The 20,088-nt window shown below is 42.1% G+C and overlaps 1 protein-coding gene across 4 annotated transcripts in view; it reads right to left on the bottom strand.

The window, feature by feature from the left end:
- The window catches only part of FSTL4 (follistatin like 4), a 236,482-nt gene that overhangs the window by 215,179 nt on the left and 1,215 nt on the right, over positions 1-20,088 (bottom strand). For 3 of the 4 annotated variants that reach the window (XM_080400452.1, XM_080400454.1, XM_080400453.1), the window contains exons 2-3: positions 16,008-16,143; positions 2,785-2,818 (exon numbers count right to left, since the gene is read on the bottom strand). In XM_080400452.1, the coding sequence (XP_080256578.1) occupies positions 2,785-2,818; positions 16,008-16,136 (163 nt within the window). In that variant the 5' untranslated portion in view covers positions 16,137-16,143. Of the gene's footprint in view, positions 1-2,784; positions 2,819-16,007; positions 16,147-20,088 lie in introns of all 4 variants that reach the window. The other variant, XM_080400455.1, reaches the window with a different exon arrangement.

Below are 20,088 nucleotides of genomic sequence, written 5' to 3'. Positions count from 1 at the left end.
GACCTACTGAGAGCAAAATTTCAACATCATGAGCCTAAACTGAATTTAGGAAGACATTCTTTCAGCTTCTAATCAACTACCAGAATGAGGGGTTTGGGGTTAAAAGATCATTTTTAGTCAAAATGGGTTATTTTTGAACACTAGTTAGGCATCCCAGGATCTGCAGCCGTTCCCGTTTAAATTCATAAGGAAATCAGTCTTCATACATCACGGTGGAAGATGGCTGCCAGCTGCAGTCAGGGAAGCATCTCCCCTCCGTACCACAGCAATTAAAAGATCATGTAATTATAGTTGATCTAGCTCCCACAGAAGTCAAAGGAAAGCCATTCATCGACTGTAATAGGCTTTGGAGCAGCTTCAAAATTTCTCCAGCATATGTAGTCCTGACACTTTGGAAACCAAAAGCCTCCCAGTCTAACTACTCTCATCCACAGCTCAAAAAGGAAGAAAGTGTTTTCACATTGACAACAATCAAGGCTTTGTTTCCTTTGAGAGAAAAGTGCCTGCTTTCAATCTAAAGGACTCAAACCTTTTGTCCAAAAAAAAAAAAAAAAGAAAAAGAAAAATTCTGAAAAGTGCAAGCCACCAAAAGCTCTTTTTTAATTATCCTGGTTCATCCATGAGCATGGGATAATAAAAGCAGGCACAGAGCAAGTTTGCTGCAGTTCTCACCTTTGTGGTGGCTTCTGTCAGATATTTTTAAGTTTCAAAGTTTTTCAACTTTTCAACAGAAAGCCAAGTCTTCCAACCAAGGGAAGGGAACAAGCATAAACCCCCACCTTCAAACATTTTCCAGTTATCTAATTTCTTCAGGTAAAAACCAATATCCACAAAAATTACCGTTTTAGGGAAAAAAGGCCTGAATCTTAAAATCAGATCACACCATATCACAAAATTTATAACAAATCCTTTCATGTGCATAAACATTTTGAACCTCCTTTTATTTTTTTTTCCCCCAGCACTGAGTGGTATCTGCTCTGCACACATTTTAACACTGAAGAGGTTTCTGAAGGAGGCTTTTGTAGAATTATTTTAAAGGCGCTATTGAGGACTAACTCCAGAGAGGAAGATACTTAATCACTGCTGAAAATCCCTGGGTAGCTCTGCAAATCCACAAGCTTTTGTGACCAAGATGTATTTACCATGTTTGTTAGTATTTTCTTGACTCCTGAGGAGTTTGCAGTTCTTCAGACATTCTTGATTATTCACCGATTGCATTGCTGGGCATAAGCCAAATTCATCTACAGACCTTAACTCCCCAACTATCATCCCCTTCTCTCCTCCCCATCCATGGATCTAAGAAGTCTTCTGACAGAGAAGTTCATTATATTTAATGCATTTCTGAAAAAAGGTATGGTTGCACCCCTCCAAATGGAAATGAAGTCCAATCTATCCTGTGAAGGCAGTAAGAAAGCAGCCTAACTGAGCCTGGAAATTTGGTATCTAAAAGCATTGATCTCAAAATCCAGTTATTGCTCTGAGGTAACATTTTCCAAACACCCACATGATCTATAAACTGAGTCCTGCCTTCAAAAATCGCTATATTTAAGTTCTTGTAGGTGTTGCTTACATTCACTGGGAATGAAACTTGAGACCCAAATCATATCTGAAATGGGACTAGAGGTACTTCCACAAAGTTTCCCTCATTAAGTTCATTTTCACAAGACCAGATTCAGTCTCCATGTCAATAACGAACTGCACCACAAACTCTATAGCTAGAGCGTGACCAAAATGCCTCCACATCCAGGATGCCAAGATGCTCTTCTGCATCTCAAAGCAACTTGGAGCCATCCAAGAGCCCTCCTCAGTCTGCAATAAAGGGAAGTCAAATAAAACTGGATTTCTTCACAAAGAGTGGCAAACATCTGACCACATGCCAGACCACACATGCTAGAAACCAGAGTTAAATATATTTCACTTTTAGCAACAGCCACATATTATACAAGCCTCTCTGCTGTATCAGCCTCACAGCAAAAATAAAACACAACCTAAAACCAAAAAAACACAACCACAAAAAACCCAAAAAGGAGACTCTATGACATGTTACCCTTGGACATGACCATTTTCATTTAAGCAGCAAAACAGCAGTAGTTACAACCTCTTCCAAATATACAGGATGCCTGAAGCAATTAAAGGAGGTGCTGGAACAGAACAGGGGAACACGTTAATCTGTTGAGCAGGAGAGTGCCACCTGCTTCACATTCACAAGACACAAGGCAAGCAACTGCCTAATCCGGAAAACATCTGCTAAACAAAAATCAAAATTAATGATAACAGAATGAGCTCTTTGATGGACGGTTCTCACCCAGCTGCTGGGAACCATCAAAGGGCCACTCTCGGCAGCAGCCAATTAGTCACTAACACAAGAGTTTACAAGAGCAGGATCTGAGCTCAGGGCACTGCCATGACACACATTTAACACTGCTGCACCTTTGGGTGGATTTGCAGTGTGCTGATACATGGAAAGCCTTGTCTGGACCTTTTTCTCCCTGAACTGCTCCAGGGTCAGAGTTTAGATCCTCTGCCAGCACCAAACAAACTTGGCTTGCATCAACAACACCATCATACAGTTCTGTAAGAGCAACTTTTCATGGAAAAATAGAATAATTTACAATTTGCAACACTAAGAACTGCCAGGGGAGTGCTAGGAGGGAATCTTTTTTTTAATCCCACAGCACTACACACTTTTGAGTGTGTAAACTCATGTTTGTTTTCAGAAGTTACTGCAAGAATACTTAACACCAACACACACATTGAAATGAAAGTGTTGTTTTTTTCCCCTACCTTTTCTTCTTGTAACTTCAAGCCTTCTGGAGTCCTATAAGGCAAAAGAAAAAAAATTGTGTTTTTTTAAAAATAATTGTTCAAAGGCAACACAAACAGAAACCCCTAAAAAGATTAGCCATTGTCCCAGAGAAGCATCTACGAAGCTCTACACAATAACCGAAGAGTAATAAGAAGCATACATTTCAGTTTGTCCACAGATATTTAATGGATCAATATATCACCTAAAATGATTCATCATTATGTGATAAGTTACATGGTAGAGCACAATATCTTTAAAATGGATTGTTTTCTCTATTGATGTTCAAAGGGAGCAGCTAGGAGGTTGTTATTACTATACCAAGGATCTAGGGTTGAGGCGGGAGGAGCCATTACAGCTATTTTTAGCAGACACTTGTTCAAATACCCAAATGATTTCAAAACAACCAGACTACTCATGCTTTGAGCTGAAGGCTCATTTCAATGTTTGCACACCTATATTATTTGCCCCATTTCTTGCAAAGCATCACTACTATCTCTAATAAAGAAACCGCTTGTAAAAAGACATTGCATAAAGCCTCAAAGGGTATCACATTCCCAAACAACACTACTTACAACAATGGTGAGGCTCCACGGGAATAAACATTTAATCCCAAGCAGTAACATTATTTATGGGTTAATTACAAATACTTATAGCTACCATCACTTGAGTTACTTCTTGCAGCCAGTATTCAAAATAGCAGAATCACAGAGGACTCTAGAAGACCACCTTGCCCAGAGCCACACTGACCTGGGCAGAGCTCACTGCTGGACGAGGCAGGATTAACCCCACCGAGTGCGGAATTTATACCTGGAAGACCCCAGAGTATCCCCAGCAGGGACACCGGGAACAGGCACAAGCTCTCCAGACCCCTACCAAAAGCTCTTCAGGCAGGTTTTTCCTCCTGTAGATGTGCCTTGCTTAACTTCATTTCATCCCCTCAGCGCTCACTGTTCTCAGATGTTTATCAGAGAACAGAACAACAAAAAGGTTTCTGTTTCTCCTCCTTCTGATAGGAAAATAACACATGGCCTCCCCACGGCCCACCTGATGCTTATTGTAGTTTTATTTGTACTTTTTCACTTTTTAAAAAAATAAAAGTACCTCCCTGCAGACCACGCTTAGACAAAGGGAGGTAAAGCGCAGCGCTACGCACACATCTAAGGAGGTGTATCCACAGGGCCCTTCCACAGGCACAGGGCAGCGGGACATACAGAAAGCTGCCACTGGAGCACAGGATAAAAAAATAATACAGAGCTTTTCAAAGGGAGAGAAGATAAGCAAAAGGGAAAAATTTCAGCTTATGGAAGTTACAACAGTACCCGCTCAGCTAACTGCTGCAGGCCTTGCCTCCCTCACCCCGGTACCTCAGACAGCACCAGGTAACTCAGCAAGGAGTTTCACATCTGCAGGTGCTGTAGCTGCGCTCGCTGCCCTGGCCGCAGGCCTGCCATCGCCCCCGGGCCCGCCATCGCCCCACTTCATCCCTGCCACCCATCACACAGGCAATGGAGCCCCTCGCGCCCGCCAGCGACGCCAAGCCGCCTCAGCCAGAGCCTTCTCCAAACCCAAGGCAGATCAGAACAGCGTAAATGGCCTCCTTAGCACCCTCCAAGTCTGAGGGGATAAACAAAAAAAGATAAAAAAAATGGGTATTTGCTTATAAAAATACCAAGTCATTATTCCCCGTAGGATGTTACCTCAGTGATCTTGAGAAACGTGTCAAATGGCATTCGGGATTAGTACAGACTTCAAAGCATTTATCCTCTTTAGGCAGCAAAGCTCTGAGCTGCGCAGACAGTCACACTCCAGGGACCTCTCTCAGCTTTTCAAAATATTAGTTTGAGAGGTGGGGCACAGGATAAAAAAAAATTTAGATACAGCCTATCATTAAGCCTGTGTACACATAATATATGCAAAAGGAAAGAGTACTTTTAAAGTTCCCCGGAGTCCCTCACTTTAACAAGCTGTTTGAATTCTCTGCAGTTCAACAGCTTAGAAACACTAAAACTAATTACAAATACTACATTGATCAAAAGAGAAAAAAAGACACTCACACTCTATAAAAAAAATTTCAAGTGTCAGCTCACTTGTATTAAATACCCTTTTGGTATTTCCATGAAAGGAACTGGATAGACATCGTGAAAAACAAAGAAAGGTCTTCAGAGTTCCCCTTTTACCCTGTTCTCCTTATTGTAAGTTCTAATGACTGTAAACTACCCCAAAACACAGATGTGGGATTCACAGGACAAGCCTGTCAGAAACACAACAGAAGAACACGAGGTCAGGCTGCAAGTCACCACTTCACCTTACCTGGGAGAATACCGGCACCTGGTGCATCCCCCAAAACATCCTCTTCCATGACGAGGAGACCAACAGCATTGAAAGCACTCAGCATTTCAGGACGGTACACAAAAAAAAAAAATGGGAAAAATACCTGGCAACTGTGGCAGGGCTTAAAGAGCAGCCACAAAAAGGCACCAGCTCCAGGTAGAGGGACAACTGTGGTTTCTGTCCCCCTCGGAAAGTGAAGCTATGGCAAGGACTCATTTTTCTTAGTTTGCCTCAGCCCAATCATTTCTCTCTTCTGTAGCACAGAAAAGAAGAAATGATGCTAATTTTTCTCCTCGAGGGCATGCTGAAACATAAGACCTTTCTATTAGTGATCTAATGTACCACTAAGAGACATTACCGGCAAGTCTGGCCACAGGCACAGCACCATGCCGCACGCTCTGACTTGGGCAATCTTTTTCACAAAAAGGAGTAGTCGCCCTTCCTCTGAAGTATATGATACTGCTCTCGAGTGGAGGAAAAAAAAAAAAAATCACATAGAGGTTTTAATAGTGTTACTAGTAGAGAACCAAACTATTTTGATAAAAATGACACTAAAGTTCTCGGATGCATTGCCTGAGGAATACTTTTCTGCAGAAGCCATAAAGCAGATGGTTATAAATGAGACTTATTTCATGGGCACCATTTAATGACTGCAAATTCCTTTAACTAAAAATCTAATTTTATCAGAGCATAAATCATAGGCTTTGAAGGGAAAAATTTGTTTCAGATCCCTCATTCCTTCTATAAAGCTTCTTCATGAGTACCATTTTAAATAGCATTTCATTAATGCAATACAACAGTTTTATTTGTCAAGGTTCGCTTTTAGCACCTATTTTCCTCCTTTTTAATGTTAGTTAATTGAATGCAGAATAAAAGGTCCTTCTGTTCTGTATCTGAAATGCCTAATCATCGTTACGTGGAAATCAATGTAGTATCCTTGCTCCAGCATTGCTTTTCAGACATGTAGCTACTGCAAAACTGCACCTCCAAAAGACCAACCAAGCCAGCATCAGCACATGAGAGCAGAGAGTATCAAGTACGACGACTAATCCTACCTGGATTAGGAGGGACAAAAATAAAAATAAAAATCAGAAATACAGTTCACACTGCTGTTGCACAGCTTCACTCATTCATAACTGCTGTGTCTGCACATCAGACACCTGCGTGAACCTTTTGCAATTTAACAACTGTTCTGCACAAAACCCTTTTCTGCTTTTACAAAAAGGGAATGCCAGTCTTTCAGAAGACAGCATCTAGATGTCCTGCCAAGACATAATAGCCAGTTTGTGTTATAGACTCCTGATTAATGCTGAATCATGGGCCCATGGATGAGCAGAGCGCTTCTGGAATGAAGAATCAGGTTTCATTCAGAACAAATGGGGGCTGGGGGAAATTTCACTGTACAGCCTTAAAATACAACTACACAGAGGGAATACGCAATATAGTACAGTGCTTGGTACCAATGCACTGCAAATGGATTTATTGACGGTCATTAGGGACTGATCCAAGCAGCAAAACCACTTTCATATTGTTTGGTATCAGTGTAAATAAAACCTCTTAACACCTCTGTATAGAAACGTATCTACATTTGCCCTACGTATACACCCACAAAGAAGATATTGTACACTATACAAGGCAATGCTCTCTTCCTGTAAATCCCTGTTGCAAGGAGAGCAGGCTACGTGGGCTTCTGCTCTTCGGCTGCTGAAGCAGGAGGACCCTCGTCTCCTGACTCCACTGGAAAACGGGGCATTACACTTTTGCAAGGAACACGCAGCACCTTCCTAGCTCATGTTCCAGTTTCCACCAAAATTTTACAGTCAAAGGTTTACTTCCTCATGGCATGTTACTTCTGCCTCCAATGAATTCATGGTGGGTTTTTTTTTTTTTTTTTTTTTTTTTTGCACTCTTGGGTAATGAAGATTCTGCTCCAGCTCTTCTAGGCTTGAGCAAACTGGAGTTGGCTGGACAGCCCTATGTGGTGACCTGGTATACAGCCTTCAGGGTGCTGCTTTTGAATGTCTTTTAAGTGAAGCCCAGGAAGTGTAGAACCACCACCACCGTGCTAAGAATACCAATCTCTCTCAAGATCACTTCAGTTTAGCTTTATTACATCAATGCTAACCAGCAGTTGATCATTCTTGCTTTTTAGAGATGTACTGAAGTAAACAGGGCAGCAAGGAAAGCCCACGTGCATGTTTCTCAGCTTTAAAACAACCGGCAAGTGCAACACATTGAAGGGTTAATTTCAGAATAGAAAACAGTGATCTATGAAACTGCAGAAATTGCTGTAGCAAACTGGGAGGGGGGGGGGGTGTTTGTCATGTAGAAACCCAATTCCCACACCTCAAGGGCAATCCCTATTAATAACACCCATATTCTCCCAAAGGAATAAGCAGGCAGAACAGAACAGTCATGTAGATGCTCCAACTACACAAACTGATTATTGCAGCATGAGGAAGGGGAGGTCACTCAAAGCCACCCCAAGGCTGCCTGCAGGAAGCACAGTATGGAGCAGAGCCTCCCCAGGGCTCAAACACCCCTTGGACTGGGCACAAGACACAGACACACAAAAAAGACGCTCTTGAAGTTCTCCTTAACTCTAGAAAAATGACACAGCCCAGCCTTTAGGCAAATAATATTAACCATCTACAGCAGGTTTAAAAAGTGTCATTTTTTTTAACCAACAGCAGGTAAAGAAAGTGTCAGAATTTATAACTGTTTGATGCAGGTATAAAGTACCATCACTAGAAGCTGCTGTGCATCATAGAAAGCAATCTGTTAATCTCAGTCCTACAACTGCAGACTAGACATTAAGGTGTGTGTATAATACACTCCCCTAGCCATCTTAAATAAAAGTATACCAACCCACTACCCAAATAGCCCATGGTTTGACAACAACCACAATGAAATGCATGCAGAATCTAGCACTGTTACAAATTACAGTAACTACACAATACTTTATATTTGGTTCGTAAGTGACATGCAATGCACATAAACAAGCTACTGACAGGGAGGGGAAAAGGACTGCTTCTTGATTTTCCTGTAACAGTTGTACCTCCTTTTGTCCCTGCACATCCACATGTGGCCATATGCAATTTCCTGCATTCTAATTTGAAGAGAAAAGTGAGCACACTTTGCAATTAAACAGTCACAATTAGACTTGAAATCAGGAAAGACAAGCTCCTGTCTGCTATTTCTTCCTAGTTTTCCTTTGACTAAAACTACAAGATGAGTGCTTATAATCCAGACATGCACAGAGGCACATCACAAGCACAAATCGCTGAGCAATAGCTCAATGTAGTATTTTAAGGTGCAAATCTTCATAGTGCAGTGTCTCCTTGTAGTTCTCTCTCCTTCCCAATTTCCTCCATTTCCAGACCAGTACTTAACAGATATTGGTATAGAGTTGTACATTCGCCATCCTCTTTTTGTTAGCAGCCTCTGATCCCACAAAGCATGATGCTTAACAGTAGCAAGCTTGGTAGCAAATGGGTACCAGCTGCCCTCAAGTACAGCAGCTAACAGGATAACCTTGCAGTGTTTTCAGTCTCCTGCCCTTTACTACTGATGTAGATTTAGTCAAGAGGAGTCCCTTTTTTATGACCATAAGCAAAGGTTAAACATAGGGGACTTTATTAAAAAAAAAACCACAGAATTAATGCAGCAGATGGAAGAGATGCAGAAGAACAGGTAACACATCTCAGCTCTGCAAGTTGCCTGTGTTGCTGGACTGTAGCAACCTTCTTACCAGATACTCTGTGGAAGAGACTGCAATGCTTGTGCAAGGGTCTAAATCAAATTCAGCACATGCAACTGGCCTCAGTGCTGCATCTATCACAAAATTAGATGTTACCTCTGCACACACCAAGTCTCCAGGGACATGCTCTCAGGATCAGCCGAACTGCTGTACAATTTCTAAATATACAGCTCTGACTCATTTAGCAAATTAATAAAGTGGCTGTTCCTATTAATAGATTACCATCCCAGGGTTTTGTGGTTCGTTCCCCCCCCCCCCCCCCCCCTTCAGAGCATGCTTTTCCTTATCTCAAGTGAGGGGTCAAGAAAATTACACTGACATCCAGTACAGGGAGAGGTGAGGCACTCTGCATACAGATTGCAGCATTTGCAGTGGTTATGACTAATACACGGCTTAGTTTGACAATCAGGATTTTCTGTTTACAACCATGAACACAGAATATTTTCAAAAAAGATGCTAATGAGGCAGTGAACATCCACTTTTTTTTTGAGCAAGCATGAAGGGAAAAAAATAAGTTACGCACTACTGTTTAGAGTAAGCCTGCTATCAGTACAGACGCTGGCAATTTAGAATTCTCCTGTCTGGTATAAACATTGAGAGAAGCTCTGATGTCTCACATCACACAGTATCATCTGCTTATCCATACGGTAGCTAATTGAGATAATTGCTGTATCTCTGATTTTACTCACTACTCTTTCTGGACTTCAGATGAGAAACCCAGGTACAGCTTTATAGACTTCCACATTGACAAAGGGAAGCTCACAGGATGCCTGTTCTAGAAACCCCAAATCTGCAGATGTACTCCTCCTAATCTGAAAAACTAAGAATTCCCCTGCTTGATGGTAGAAAGTACTTTAAGCAGAACTCTATTCCTTTAAATACTATTCCTACAGCCTTTTCCTTTTTTTAAAGAGAGAAAATACTACATTTGGAAAAAAAATTAGTCAATATTTAGTCTTTTAAGGTTAAGTAGCTTCTGATCAGAACATGAGAAAGTGTAACTCTGGCACATCACAGCCAACTTAAGCTGCCCTAGATTTCTTTTTATTTGCAGGTTTTGTTACTCTGGTTTTATTCTCTGCCTCAGAAATATACCTGCATTTCCCCACCTAGGTAGGACTTTTCACAGTTGCTCAACTGTGACATGAGAAAAATTTGGTATTTGATTCCTGTGCTCAGTCAGTGCCACAGCTCAGCACAGAGCCAGGCACCCTGAGCCCAGGGTCCCACTGCTCCCTGGGGGACAGCACCCAAACCCTCCGAACTCCAGCTACAGCACCAAAACCCAAGTCACTTAAAGATCACCACTCAAGGTCATCACCACTTAAGTGCAGGGAGCTCACCCCTGCAGAGGCTGGTGGTCCTGCTGCTGGAAGGTGATAGCTCCCAGCAGGCTGGGCAGTGCAGGACCACTAAGCGATATCACAAACTGCATCTTGCCAGAAGTTTAAAAAAAAAAAAGGAAGCAGGATTTTGGTTCTGTAAGGGACTGCATAAAAAAAAAAAAAAAAAGAGTTATCTTTAAGTTGTGCTATAGATGCATCCTGACAATTGCTTACTCTCTCACTATGGTTTGAACCATAAACATCAATGCAAACTAAGATTCTTCAGATTTTATGCTGTTATTCAAGTACACAGTGCCTGCCTTGTTCCAAGTAACTCAGCATTCAAATTCTCTAGTACTTCAAGCATAACAGCATCCTGTAAGATACAGCATTCTTTAAACTCCTCTGGGCAGTGTTCCATAAAACACAACATGTATTAAGCCCTCTGGGTACACAGGATGGGGTGGTTGAGGTTTAGGGACGCAGTGGAAGGATCCCAACACGTGTATCCAAATACTATGGAGACATTCCACAGCACCTTGAACTGCAGTTACTCTGATAACCAACACTCAGAGCAAAAGCTTCTCATCTCCACAAGGATAATACCGTAGTAAAGATTGAGAAGGGTCTACAAACAGCAATTACAGCTTGTTAGAGATATTACATAAATGCACGTTACAAGAAGCAAATTATCAGTACATAGCAAAGTGATACAAAAATAAATTTAAGTCTTGTCTCCCTTTACCTTCATTAATGTTTAAAACAGGAGCAGGCTGTAGCCCAGTACTGATTTTAATTTGAATCTGATTCTTTATGTCCTTTCTTCAAACTGCCTGACAAGCAGGAAGAACATACACATGGCAGAGAACACACGACTAATAATTCTTAAAATAAATACCAGGATCTGCGACTGCATATAAAATTCATACACACTGTTTTATTCCAGGCTCATACTCTGAAATTATGCCTGTATTTGAATTGTAAGCAAAAGCTTTCACCAAAAGCCTTTGCAATTTTGTACCTTACCTCCCAAAGCACTCCTTTCACAGTCTGTCAGATTAGGAAATACGACCTTGCTGGGGGAAGGAGCACAAAATCATCCCCCATGACTCCCCTGCTACTTGGAATAACCAACTGTGGTCTTCAGCTGCAGCAGTAAGTGGAACAACATTTAAGAAACTGAAGATAATTAGGAATTTCAGCAATAATTGATACTTCTGGACAAGCGCAGTTGAGGCTGTGAGTAGACTCCAGAGGGATGCTTTATCCTGTGCAGGATGGCACTGAAGGGCTGGTATGACCCAGCTATTTGCAGTCACAGTGAAGTTTAAGGGGACATTTATTACACTGAGATTTTAAGCAGTTCATGTGTCATGCAAGTAATAATGAACCAGTCAAACAACAGATAGCCTACACAACCAACACCTTCCAATGCTGGTAAGAAGAGTTACAGTACCTTAAAAAATGAGCATATTTGCTACATTCATTAGCATAAAAATAAGCACTGGTATAACTACACATGATACTTTGAGGTTGATATAGGTAAAAATGATCAAGGTACTGAAATAATTATTGGCACAGCTTGTCTAGTTTACCTTTGAACTGTGCTGTCACAGTCCAAATTAGACACAGCACTGCACACCAACGGCACCTTGCAGGGGACAGGGCCGTTAAGGTGCATCAGAGAGGTATGAACATCTTGCAGCACGCAGAAAGGAAAAGCAAATCTGCCAGTGCTTGGATCTGCAAGAGCCACTGGTACTTGCGTGAGCACATGGAGCATCACTTGTGAGCTCTGCGCTGGAGAGACACACAGCTCTTCTCCCCACAGGAGCATGGGGTGCTGTGCACATGTTTCTGGAGTGTCAGGAGACTTCTTAAATAGGAGCATGAGTGGCAAGAAGAGCATTGCCTGAGAGCCAAATGAAAGCAATTCAGTGTTGCTACAAAACTACAGAGCAGTTCTGGTTCTGTAGCCCAGAGCAGACCACAGGATGCCTGCCAGTCTGTCCTGTAACTGCTCAGGAGCCATCAGTGACATCCAAATATTTCCTTTAACAACTCAACACAAAACAACTAAACATGTACCACAACACAGGATTACTCTTCAGTTTCACGCTATCCAGCTAGGCCAGCATTGTTCAGGCTACCTACCAGCAATGGCCCAGAAAGCATAACACAGAATTTAATTTCTGAGATGCTGTGCTGTGCCAGCTTGTATTTGAGGAGCTCCCTGTAGCAGATGGGAGACCCACTCCTGGAAGAGTAGATGAAGACCTGCAGCACTGATCTGCTGCACCATGGCTTAAAGGATGAGAAGCTTGTCCCAAGAACTGTGGCAAAACCAGTTTGGCTTTGGCACATACAGAAAAGCAGCCTCTCACACAAAGCAGGGAACAGAAGGAAAGCTAGCTGTCAAATTTCAATATTTAATAAGATGCTTTTGTAAAATACCCTGATGGAAAAAAATCCAAGCTACTTGTGTGGATTACCTTGTAGAGACTGAGTGGAGTAGTGCCACTGGCTGTCCATCAGAATCTCCTGGCTACATTCTTCAAATCTGAACTCCAGAATTATTTCAGATTCAGGTTGTTTAAGTCTTTTTCTGCTACGCTCATGCTGGAAACTCCCTTTACTGCCACTGCCACCAGCAATGACTTGCCGAGCTACATTTTTGAGAATGCCTTTCAAGAAAGAAAAGGTGACCCCAGATCTCACCACCTGGTGATTCATGGGCAGCTCAAAGCCCTTCTAAGCCAGCACAGAGCTGCCCATGAAACACGACCACCTCCAGAATGTCCAACTTTAGCATGGAATCAGCCTTGCTGAAGGCAGAGGCAAAATCTATCCAAAAACATCACCCCAGACTGGCAAGCACTATATATTCAGATATTTTGGCATATACTCCACCCAGTAGGACTTAGTCCCATGAAGGTTCAACCCTGGGAAGCTGCACCCCCTAGCTCCACAGCAGTCTATGTGCAGCACCCAGAAGCTTCAAGAACTTTCCAGCTCTCTCTGGAACCAGACTATGAGAAGTTTCTCAATGTAAAAGTAACAGTAGTATTCTCCGAAATTAATATGGACTAGGCAAGCTGGACCTTTTCAATTAAACACTAACATAGTCCTTTTTAATTAGGTTTTCTATTTTAGTTTGTCCTACACCCATAGAATTTCAGACTGCATGCACCCGCTTATTAGCTATTCTAACCAGAACTAAAAATATTTCAGAAAAACAACCTCTTCTCAGGAACACCCCATAAATTGTAGAGGTGGAAGGCTGCGCATCAAGAAAACGTACACCTTAGCTATGTTGGAGAGTTAATTTCTCATGCAGAAGGCGCTGTATGTTGAAGTCTATGGCCTCAAGACTTATTTTTCCTTTATAAATGCAAAGCACAACTGCAATAATTCTACCACAGACCATGAACAAATCGATTTAGCAATCTGAACATAAATTAAGCAATGCTTTTGATTCAGTAAACTTGTTCCTATGTAGATCAGAACAAGTATTAGTGAAGGTCAGTGACCCATACCCAAGTATTTGCTTTGATGAAGTTCATAGGAATTTTAGATCAGAACACACTTCAAATTATTTGACCAGTAAATTAACCCTTTACACATTCTTAAAGCAATTTTAGTGAATTGCTAGGAGCTTTTCTATTTGTGATTCAATGTTTTAAACATGTGTTAATGGAATTACATATTAATCAAACCATGAATTTAGTAACTAACAAACTTTTGATGAATAAGGAGCTCTGAACTGAACAAAGCCCAATATCCCCAGGAAAAGATTTCAGGTGACTTTTATTATTAAAGAAGAATTATGGCTAAACTGGTTTCTGAAAGACAAAGTAAACATCTTTTGAAGGAAAACAACAGTTATCTCAATTTCACTGACCTACCTGAAAGCTACACTTGGGGCTCCAGATTCACCCTGGTGTTTGGTGCCATGTCACAAACACTTTCGTGTAGAACGAGCTTTCTGTATAGTTGCTTTTTTAAAAATCTGCAATATAACTTACATCTCTTGACACTACTTTAACTACATCCTTTGTACATTAAAAGTTTTAATATTCATACCTGTTAAATTCCGTGCAAATCTGAACAAATTTCTAGCTTAGATCCTTTCACCTCAAGGAAGATCAAGTAGTTGGTACAATAACTTCATGGGGTTTAAAACGAAGATCAAATTTATTAATGTCTTTCAAGTAGTACAATAGCTCTCCAATTTATGTTAATCATTTGTGTAATGAATTTCATTCCTCAGACTTTTTCAAAATAACAAAACTAATATGCATTAGTGAGGAATGATTTTTTTCAAATGCAAAAGTATGCAAAATATTTATTTTTAATAAAAAAGCAAAAGTGATCTAAGACAATACAAGAATACATTCAGAGTGCCAGTGTACTACCTGCATCTACGCAGCAACGTAGTAGCAATAGAGGTGTGGAGGGTAACTGCTTTTCTTCACTTCTACAGAGCAGAGGATGGAGACCTCAAGAAAAAAGCACACCTGAGAGAACTGCAGAACCTCCAACTCCAATGAAGTGACTTTCAAGTCCTGCTAAGCAGCAAAAAGCATCTTTTTAATTGGCTTAAACTGTTTTACTGAAATAATGCACACAACTACGGGTATCTGTAAGATGAGATGTGACTGGGAGAAATGGGATTCTCCAACTAGAACAAAATCCTGAAGCTTAAATAGATCCAATTGCAACACAAATCCATCAAGGGCTTACCATTAGCCTGGCACTGACTAATGTGTCTGCCAGCACGTAAGTGTTCTAGGCAATGGCAGTTAAAAAAAATTGCAAGGTCTCCTTTCCCTTGCCTCCCCCACCATCTCCCACTTTCAGGCATTTAAGCAATCATTTAGCCAACCTATGATAATTGGGAACTAATTAAATAACTAAAATTGTTTCAGCATTTATCATTTTCTGTTCATGAAAGTCACATTTCTACATTTTTATGGCCTGATTCACACACCTCACACAGACGTGTGAAAATCGGAGCCTACCCATCTGTGCAACAAGGCACACCGGGAGCTCTGGTACAGGACCACCAGGCACCCGTCCAAACGGGGACCTGCTGAATCCATGCCACTGCAACAGCCAACACTGTCACCTTCAGCACCAAAAACAGATTCAGTTGCTTCTCCACTGCCAGAAGCCCAGGGACTGAACAATGAAGAGCATGTTACTGTCATGCTTTAACACATGAGGAGTCCCACCACCCCCCTGAGGCAGGCATTCTCCAGCTGGATGAAGATGACCACCCCTCACTCTCTTGGTCCCTTTCCAATTACTTTGCGCTTTGCAGGGGTTTGACATCAGAAAGTCAGGAGGGAAACACTCAGGGCAGTAACTTTGCTGGTTCCCTCAGAAAGACCTACAGCTCAGTTTTCCTTTTTTTAAGCAGCAAAAGGACTTTTTTCCAGGTTTCACTTGAAGGTCCAGTGACCCAAAGGAAGAGCCAGTAAATCTTATTAGATTTACTGTCATCGGTCCCAGCAGCCCGAGGACAGAGCATACCATAAAGTCTCTGGGGCAAAGACAGCATCTCCACAATGGCCAGATGCACAATTTCACTCCCAGAACAACATCAGTATACTCAAAAAGTGTAAAAGCTTCTGCTTCACTGACCTCCTCAGAAGGTGTTTAATGCGAATATACAAAGATAAGCTCTCACTTGTTTTCTGTTTTCACAGTATGGAGAGCCTGAACACAGCACAAAAATAGAAACGGAAGAGTTGTAGCTGCAGCAGCAGCTGGTGTACAATACCTCTTGATGCAACCTCCCCGCATCTGAATACAGCCTTCTGCTCCTCTCCACATCCATCCATCCCCTCGTGACCAATGGGAAAAGCCCAAGCAATAGGAGAGATAACCAAAAGCTTCTTGATGTCATCATTTCACGTCTGCTGAAAACAAGAGAAAAGTCATAAAACAATCATCCCAACAAACCCCAGCTCAGATTCAATCACACAGCAGAAGCTTCAGCTGACAGTGCTCATCCATACCTGGCCAGTGCTGATGGATCTTTGCAGACTCCCGCAGCACAGGCAGTACAACACTGATTTTCCTGGATTGCACCCATCAGGGTATTTGCCATGAATTCCCCTACTGCAGTAGTTTTGTGAAACATTTACCCCAAAGCTATCCTCCACCGGACATGCTGTACCTAGTCTGTTCCCAAACAGCACCTCTGCAGAACCAGAGCCCCGGGACTGCTAAATCGAGCTACCACAGCCAACAGCAACCCACATCAAAGCATGGTGTTATGGTACTGCAGAAGCTAAAGGGTGACTTTATCCCATCTCCAGAACCCCTGGTGGCACAGGGTCATTCATAATCAGGGATTCACACTTTGTACCCTCAGCAGACCTGCAGGAAAGCCCCAGACACCCACATTCACTTCTTTGGCTGCTTGGAAGCTTCCAGCAGTGTGACAGAAAATACCATTATTCCCCTCTGACTCCGAGGATGCTGCCGCCTCCAGCAGATACAGCCACTGCCACCCCCTTAGGCTACAATGAGGGTTGCAGGGCCAGCCCAGCCAGGGCCTGGCAGCCGACACCAAATCACAGGAACGGTCACTCTTCCCCCATATTAAGGCATCTGCCCACACATCGCCAAACCCACTGGAACTGGCAAGACCTGAAAAACTCTGTGCTGAAAAGGGCTGATGTGTTTCTCCCACCACGATGTAGGTGAGCCCTGCCTGGGGCTGTGATTTCTCAACTCGTTTGCCTCTGCCCCCAAACAGAGACCTTTCCCATCCCTCCCAGACTCATCCTACTCAACAGCAGCACCATCTCCTCGCACTGCCCCACCCCAGGGGAACAGGAAGATGCAAGCAAGGATTCCTACCACAACCGCATCCACTTTGAGCAGTGGTTCTTGTCTTCTGTGGTTTTTTTAATGACTTTGGAAGTAACACCAATGAAGTTATTCAAAGTGTTCTCAGATAGAGCTACGTGTTTCATACATGCACAACCCCAAGCTGGTGCCCTGGCTTGAAGAGCTCCGTACTTCATCTGAACGTCTCTGAGGAAGAGGACAGCAAAGAGTATCATTACTTCTCACAACAAAAATACCAAAGGAGTCTTCAGGCCTTGGTACCATTTCCAGGGTAGCTGAGGGAAGTTCTGACCTTTCATGGCAGCTGCAGAGGATGCCAACAGGACCCACCAACAAAGCATAATGACCACTTAATGAAGCAAGCACTGGCATTTCTATAGCACACAAGTGACAGGCTGCTGGTTGCTTTGAGCAACGTACATTAACAAGGCGAGTTACCTGCTAATGGCAAAATTAAGCCTAGCTGAATTAAGGCCCCATGACATACCTTGTCTTGACAGGACTCATTTTGCAGCATTTTCATGCCATGTATTTGCTGCAGGGTACATCCAAGCCTTGACACATCACGATTCATTTCAAAGCCATGACCATTTACACCATGACTGTCTCAGCTATTTAGTCTGCCCAAAGACACACCATCAATAGAACGAGCACAGCCTACAGCTGCTGCACACCACGTGCCCGTGGAGTTCAGGCATTGCTTTTCTTCAGCACTAATGTAAACACCCTGAATTGAGAGCACTCAGGATGAAATCAAAATTTATTAGGCTTTCTAAATTCCAATTAGAAACCTCACATGTAATGTTACTGGGGCTACAAATAAATGTTTAATAAACCAGAGTCACTATATCAATAAGCGACAAGTACATTGTTACATTATGAATTGCTCTTGCACAGCAATACTGTCTCTCACATTCTTTTATAGAGGTATTATGTATGCTCAGTTGATACCATCACAGCAAATAGAACTATTTCACTTTGCAGTTCTAGAGACCTCTGACTCATACCCTGCTTGAAACCACAATCCTAGAGCCAAACAGGGGACCAGCTAGTTTAGCGTCTATTTAGTAAATAACTAACTGCTAGAAAACATGATTTTGTTTGGATTAGGATGCCTGTAACACTGATGAAACCAAAAGGGCAGCCTCTATCTGCTAGAAACTCTGGTTGCTTTACAAACAGAAATTGTAGAACATCTTTCTCTAGTCAGTTTAGAAATTACTTATTTTTATTGCATACTGCCTGACAGTACACTAATTGCTCTCTCTCATACAGAGAGGAGGACAGACTAATATACGTTATACATCTGAACAGCCTAAACTAAGCAACAAATATGCACCATAAATATCAGGTGAGGGTTAACTGAAATCTTACAGCCTTTTCATGTCACTTGGCATCCTAAACCATAGCTCAGCATCACCTTACCCTGAGCTAAGTGGAAGGCTCCTCGCAGAATCTGGTCTGCAGTTACATCATGCAATACAGCTATCCGATTGCAGTCTAAAGTTCCCCAAAGTCAACAGAAAAATGCAAATTGATTTAATAGATCTAGACCACAACTGTGAACTCGGACAAGTTTTACTACTGATTTCCCTTCCTCACTTGAACAAGGGACAGATTTGCAGGATATGAGCCTGTGTGGATGTTACTGCCCAGATAAACCAAAGCCTGCATATGGAAATGTCTGCATAAGGCAAGCAGTTGCAATCAAAAGAAAAAAAAAAATCAAAGAACATTTGTGGCTAAACCCTAGAAGTCTCTCAAGATCTGAGGTGGAAGGGAGTTTCTATCACACACCTGCTCTCCACAATGCATACGAGCAGAGAGACAGATTCTAATCTACTGTGTAATACAGACATCTGTAATTGTAATGTGGATGCTAGAATTAAACCAGACTATTTTAAAGTAAACAAACTGGTGCATCACATCCATTGTGACACATTTCCTTTGGTTTCAGGGGAGTCCCTTCCAAACCACTTCTGGCTCTTACGTTAAAGAAGATACTATGCAAAGCCTAAGAGTTTACCTAAAAGTTGCAGTTTCCTCCTCTGAGCTAGAACAGCATTACAGCCAGCATTGCTTTGCCAAGAAACACTACCACAAGCACAGCAGCACCACACTACGCATCGTTACGTGAAGCAGCTCAAACACACTGGCTTGCCTGCACACCAGTGCCCAGCCCAGCAGGACCGCAGGCCATGGCCAAGCTCTGCTGGTGCTGTAACACCGAAGTGTTGCAGAACATCCATCCCGAGCTCAGATGTGTTTGTGTTGACACCAACACACCAGGAGAGTCTCAAGTTGCAAGAAAATTGCTGCAATGCCTCTGAATGAAGACAAGTAACAGCAAACAGATGGAAGCCAAAGATACAGGTACAGGTTTTAGAGCTGCTCAAGCAAAAAGGGTCACCTTGAAAAGGAAGGGGACTAGCCACACCGGCCACCTGAGCAGGGAGCACCACTCGCTGTTTAAAAGCACTCCTGTGTCATGCAGTGTGAGCTGTCAGAAAGCTAGATTGCTGCAGAGATCCCACAACTTTTTCCTCCACAACACAGAAGCTTCAAGAATTCAATTATGGTGACTGTAATAAGATTAAAGAATTTGCCAAAAGCAGTTATTGGTTTTGTTTTCAGGGCTACTCAAATTACAGCTTATTTGTTTAGTATTGAGAAATTAATAGATCACAATGGCTTCTAATAATTTCCAAGACACTTTGCATTAGAAAGAGGTTGAACTTAATTACCTGAAGTTATGACTGTTGCTATAGCAAAAGGAAAGCAGTTGGACCAGACTATTCCCTCTACATAAACTGGCTCCATTAACACCAGATAAGAATCTGGTCCTCAGTTCCTCTGTCATTAACTGCTCCAATTGCTTCAGCCTTATCTAAACAGCATTTCTACAGCCTGCAAAATAATTTTGACATCCATAATTTCTCGTTGAGTGCTACAAGTGCTATAAAATTAAGCTACAAAATTAAGGAGAAAATCTATTCTAAGAT

Source organism: Falco punctatus (genome assembly GCF_963210335.1).
Source record: "Falco punctatus genome assembly, chromosome: 8".
Classification (NCBI taxonomy): domain Eukaryota; kingdom Metazoa; phylum Chordata; class Aves; order Falconiformes; family Falconidae; genus Falco; species Falco punctatus.
The sequence above is the reverse complement of the archived record's forward strand: the minus strand, read 5'-3'. Positions and strand labels throughout refer to the sequence as shown.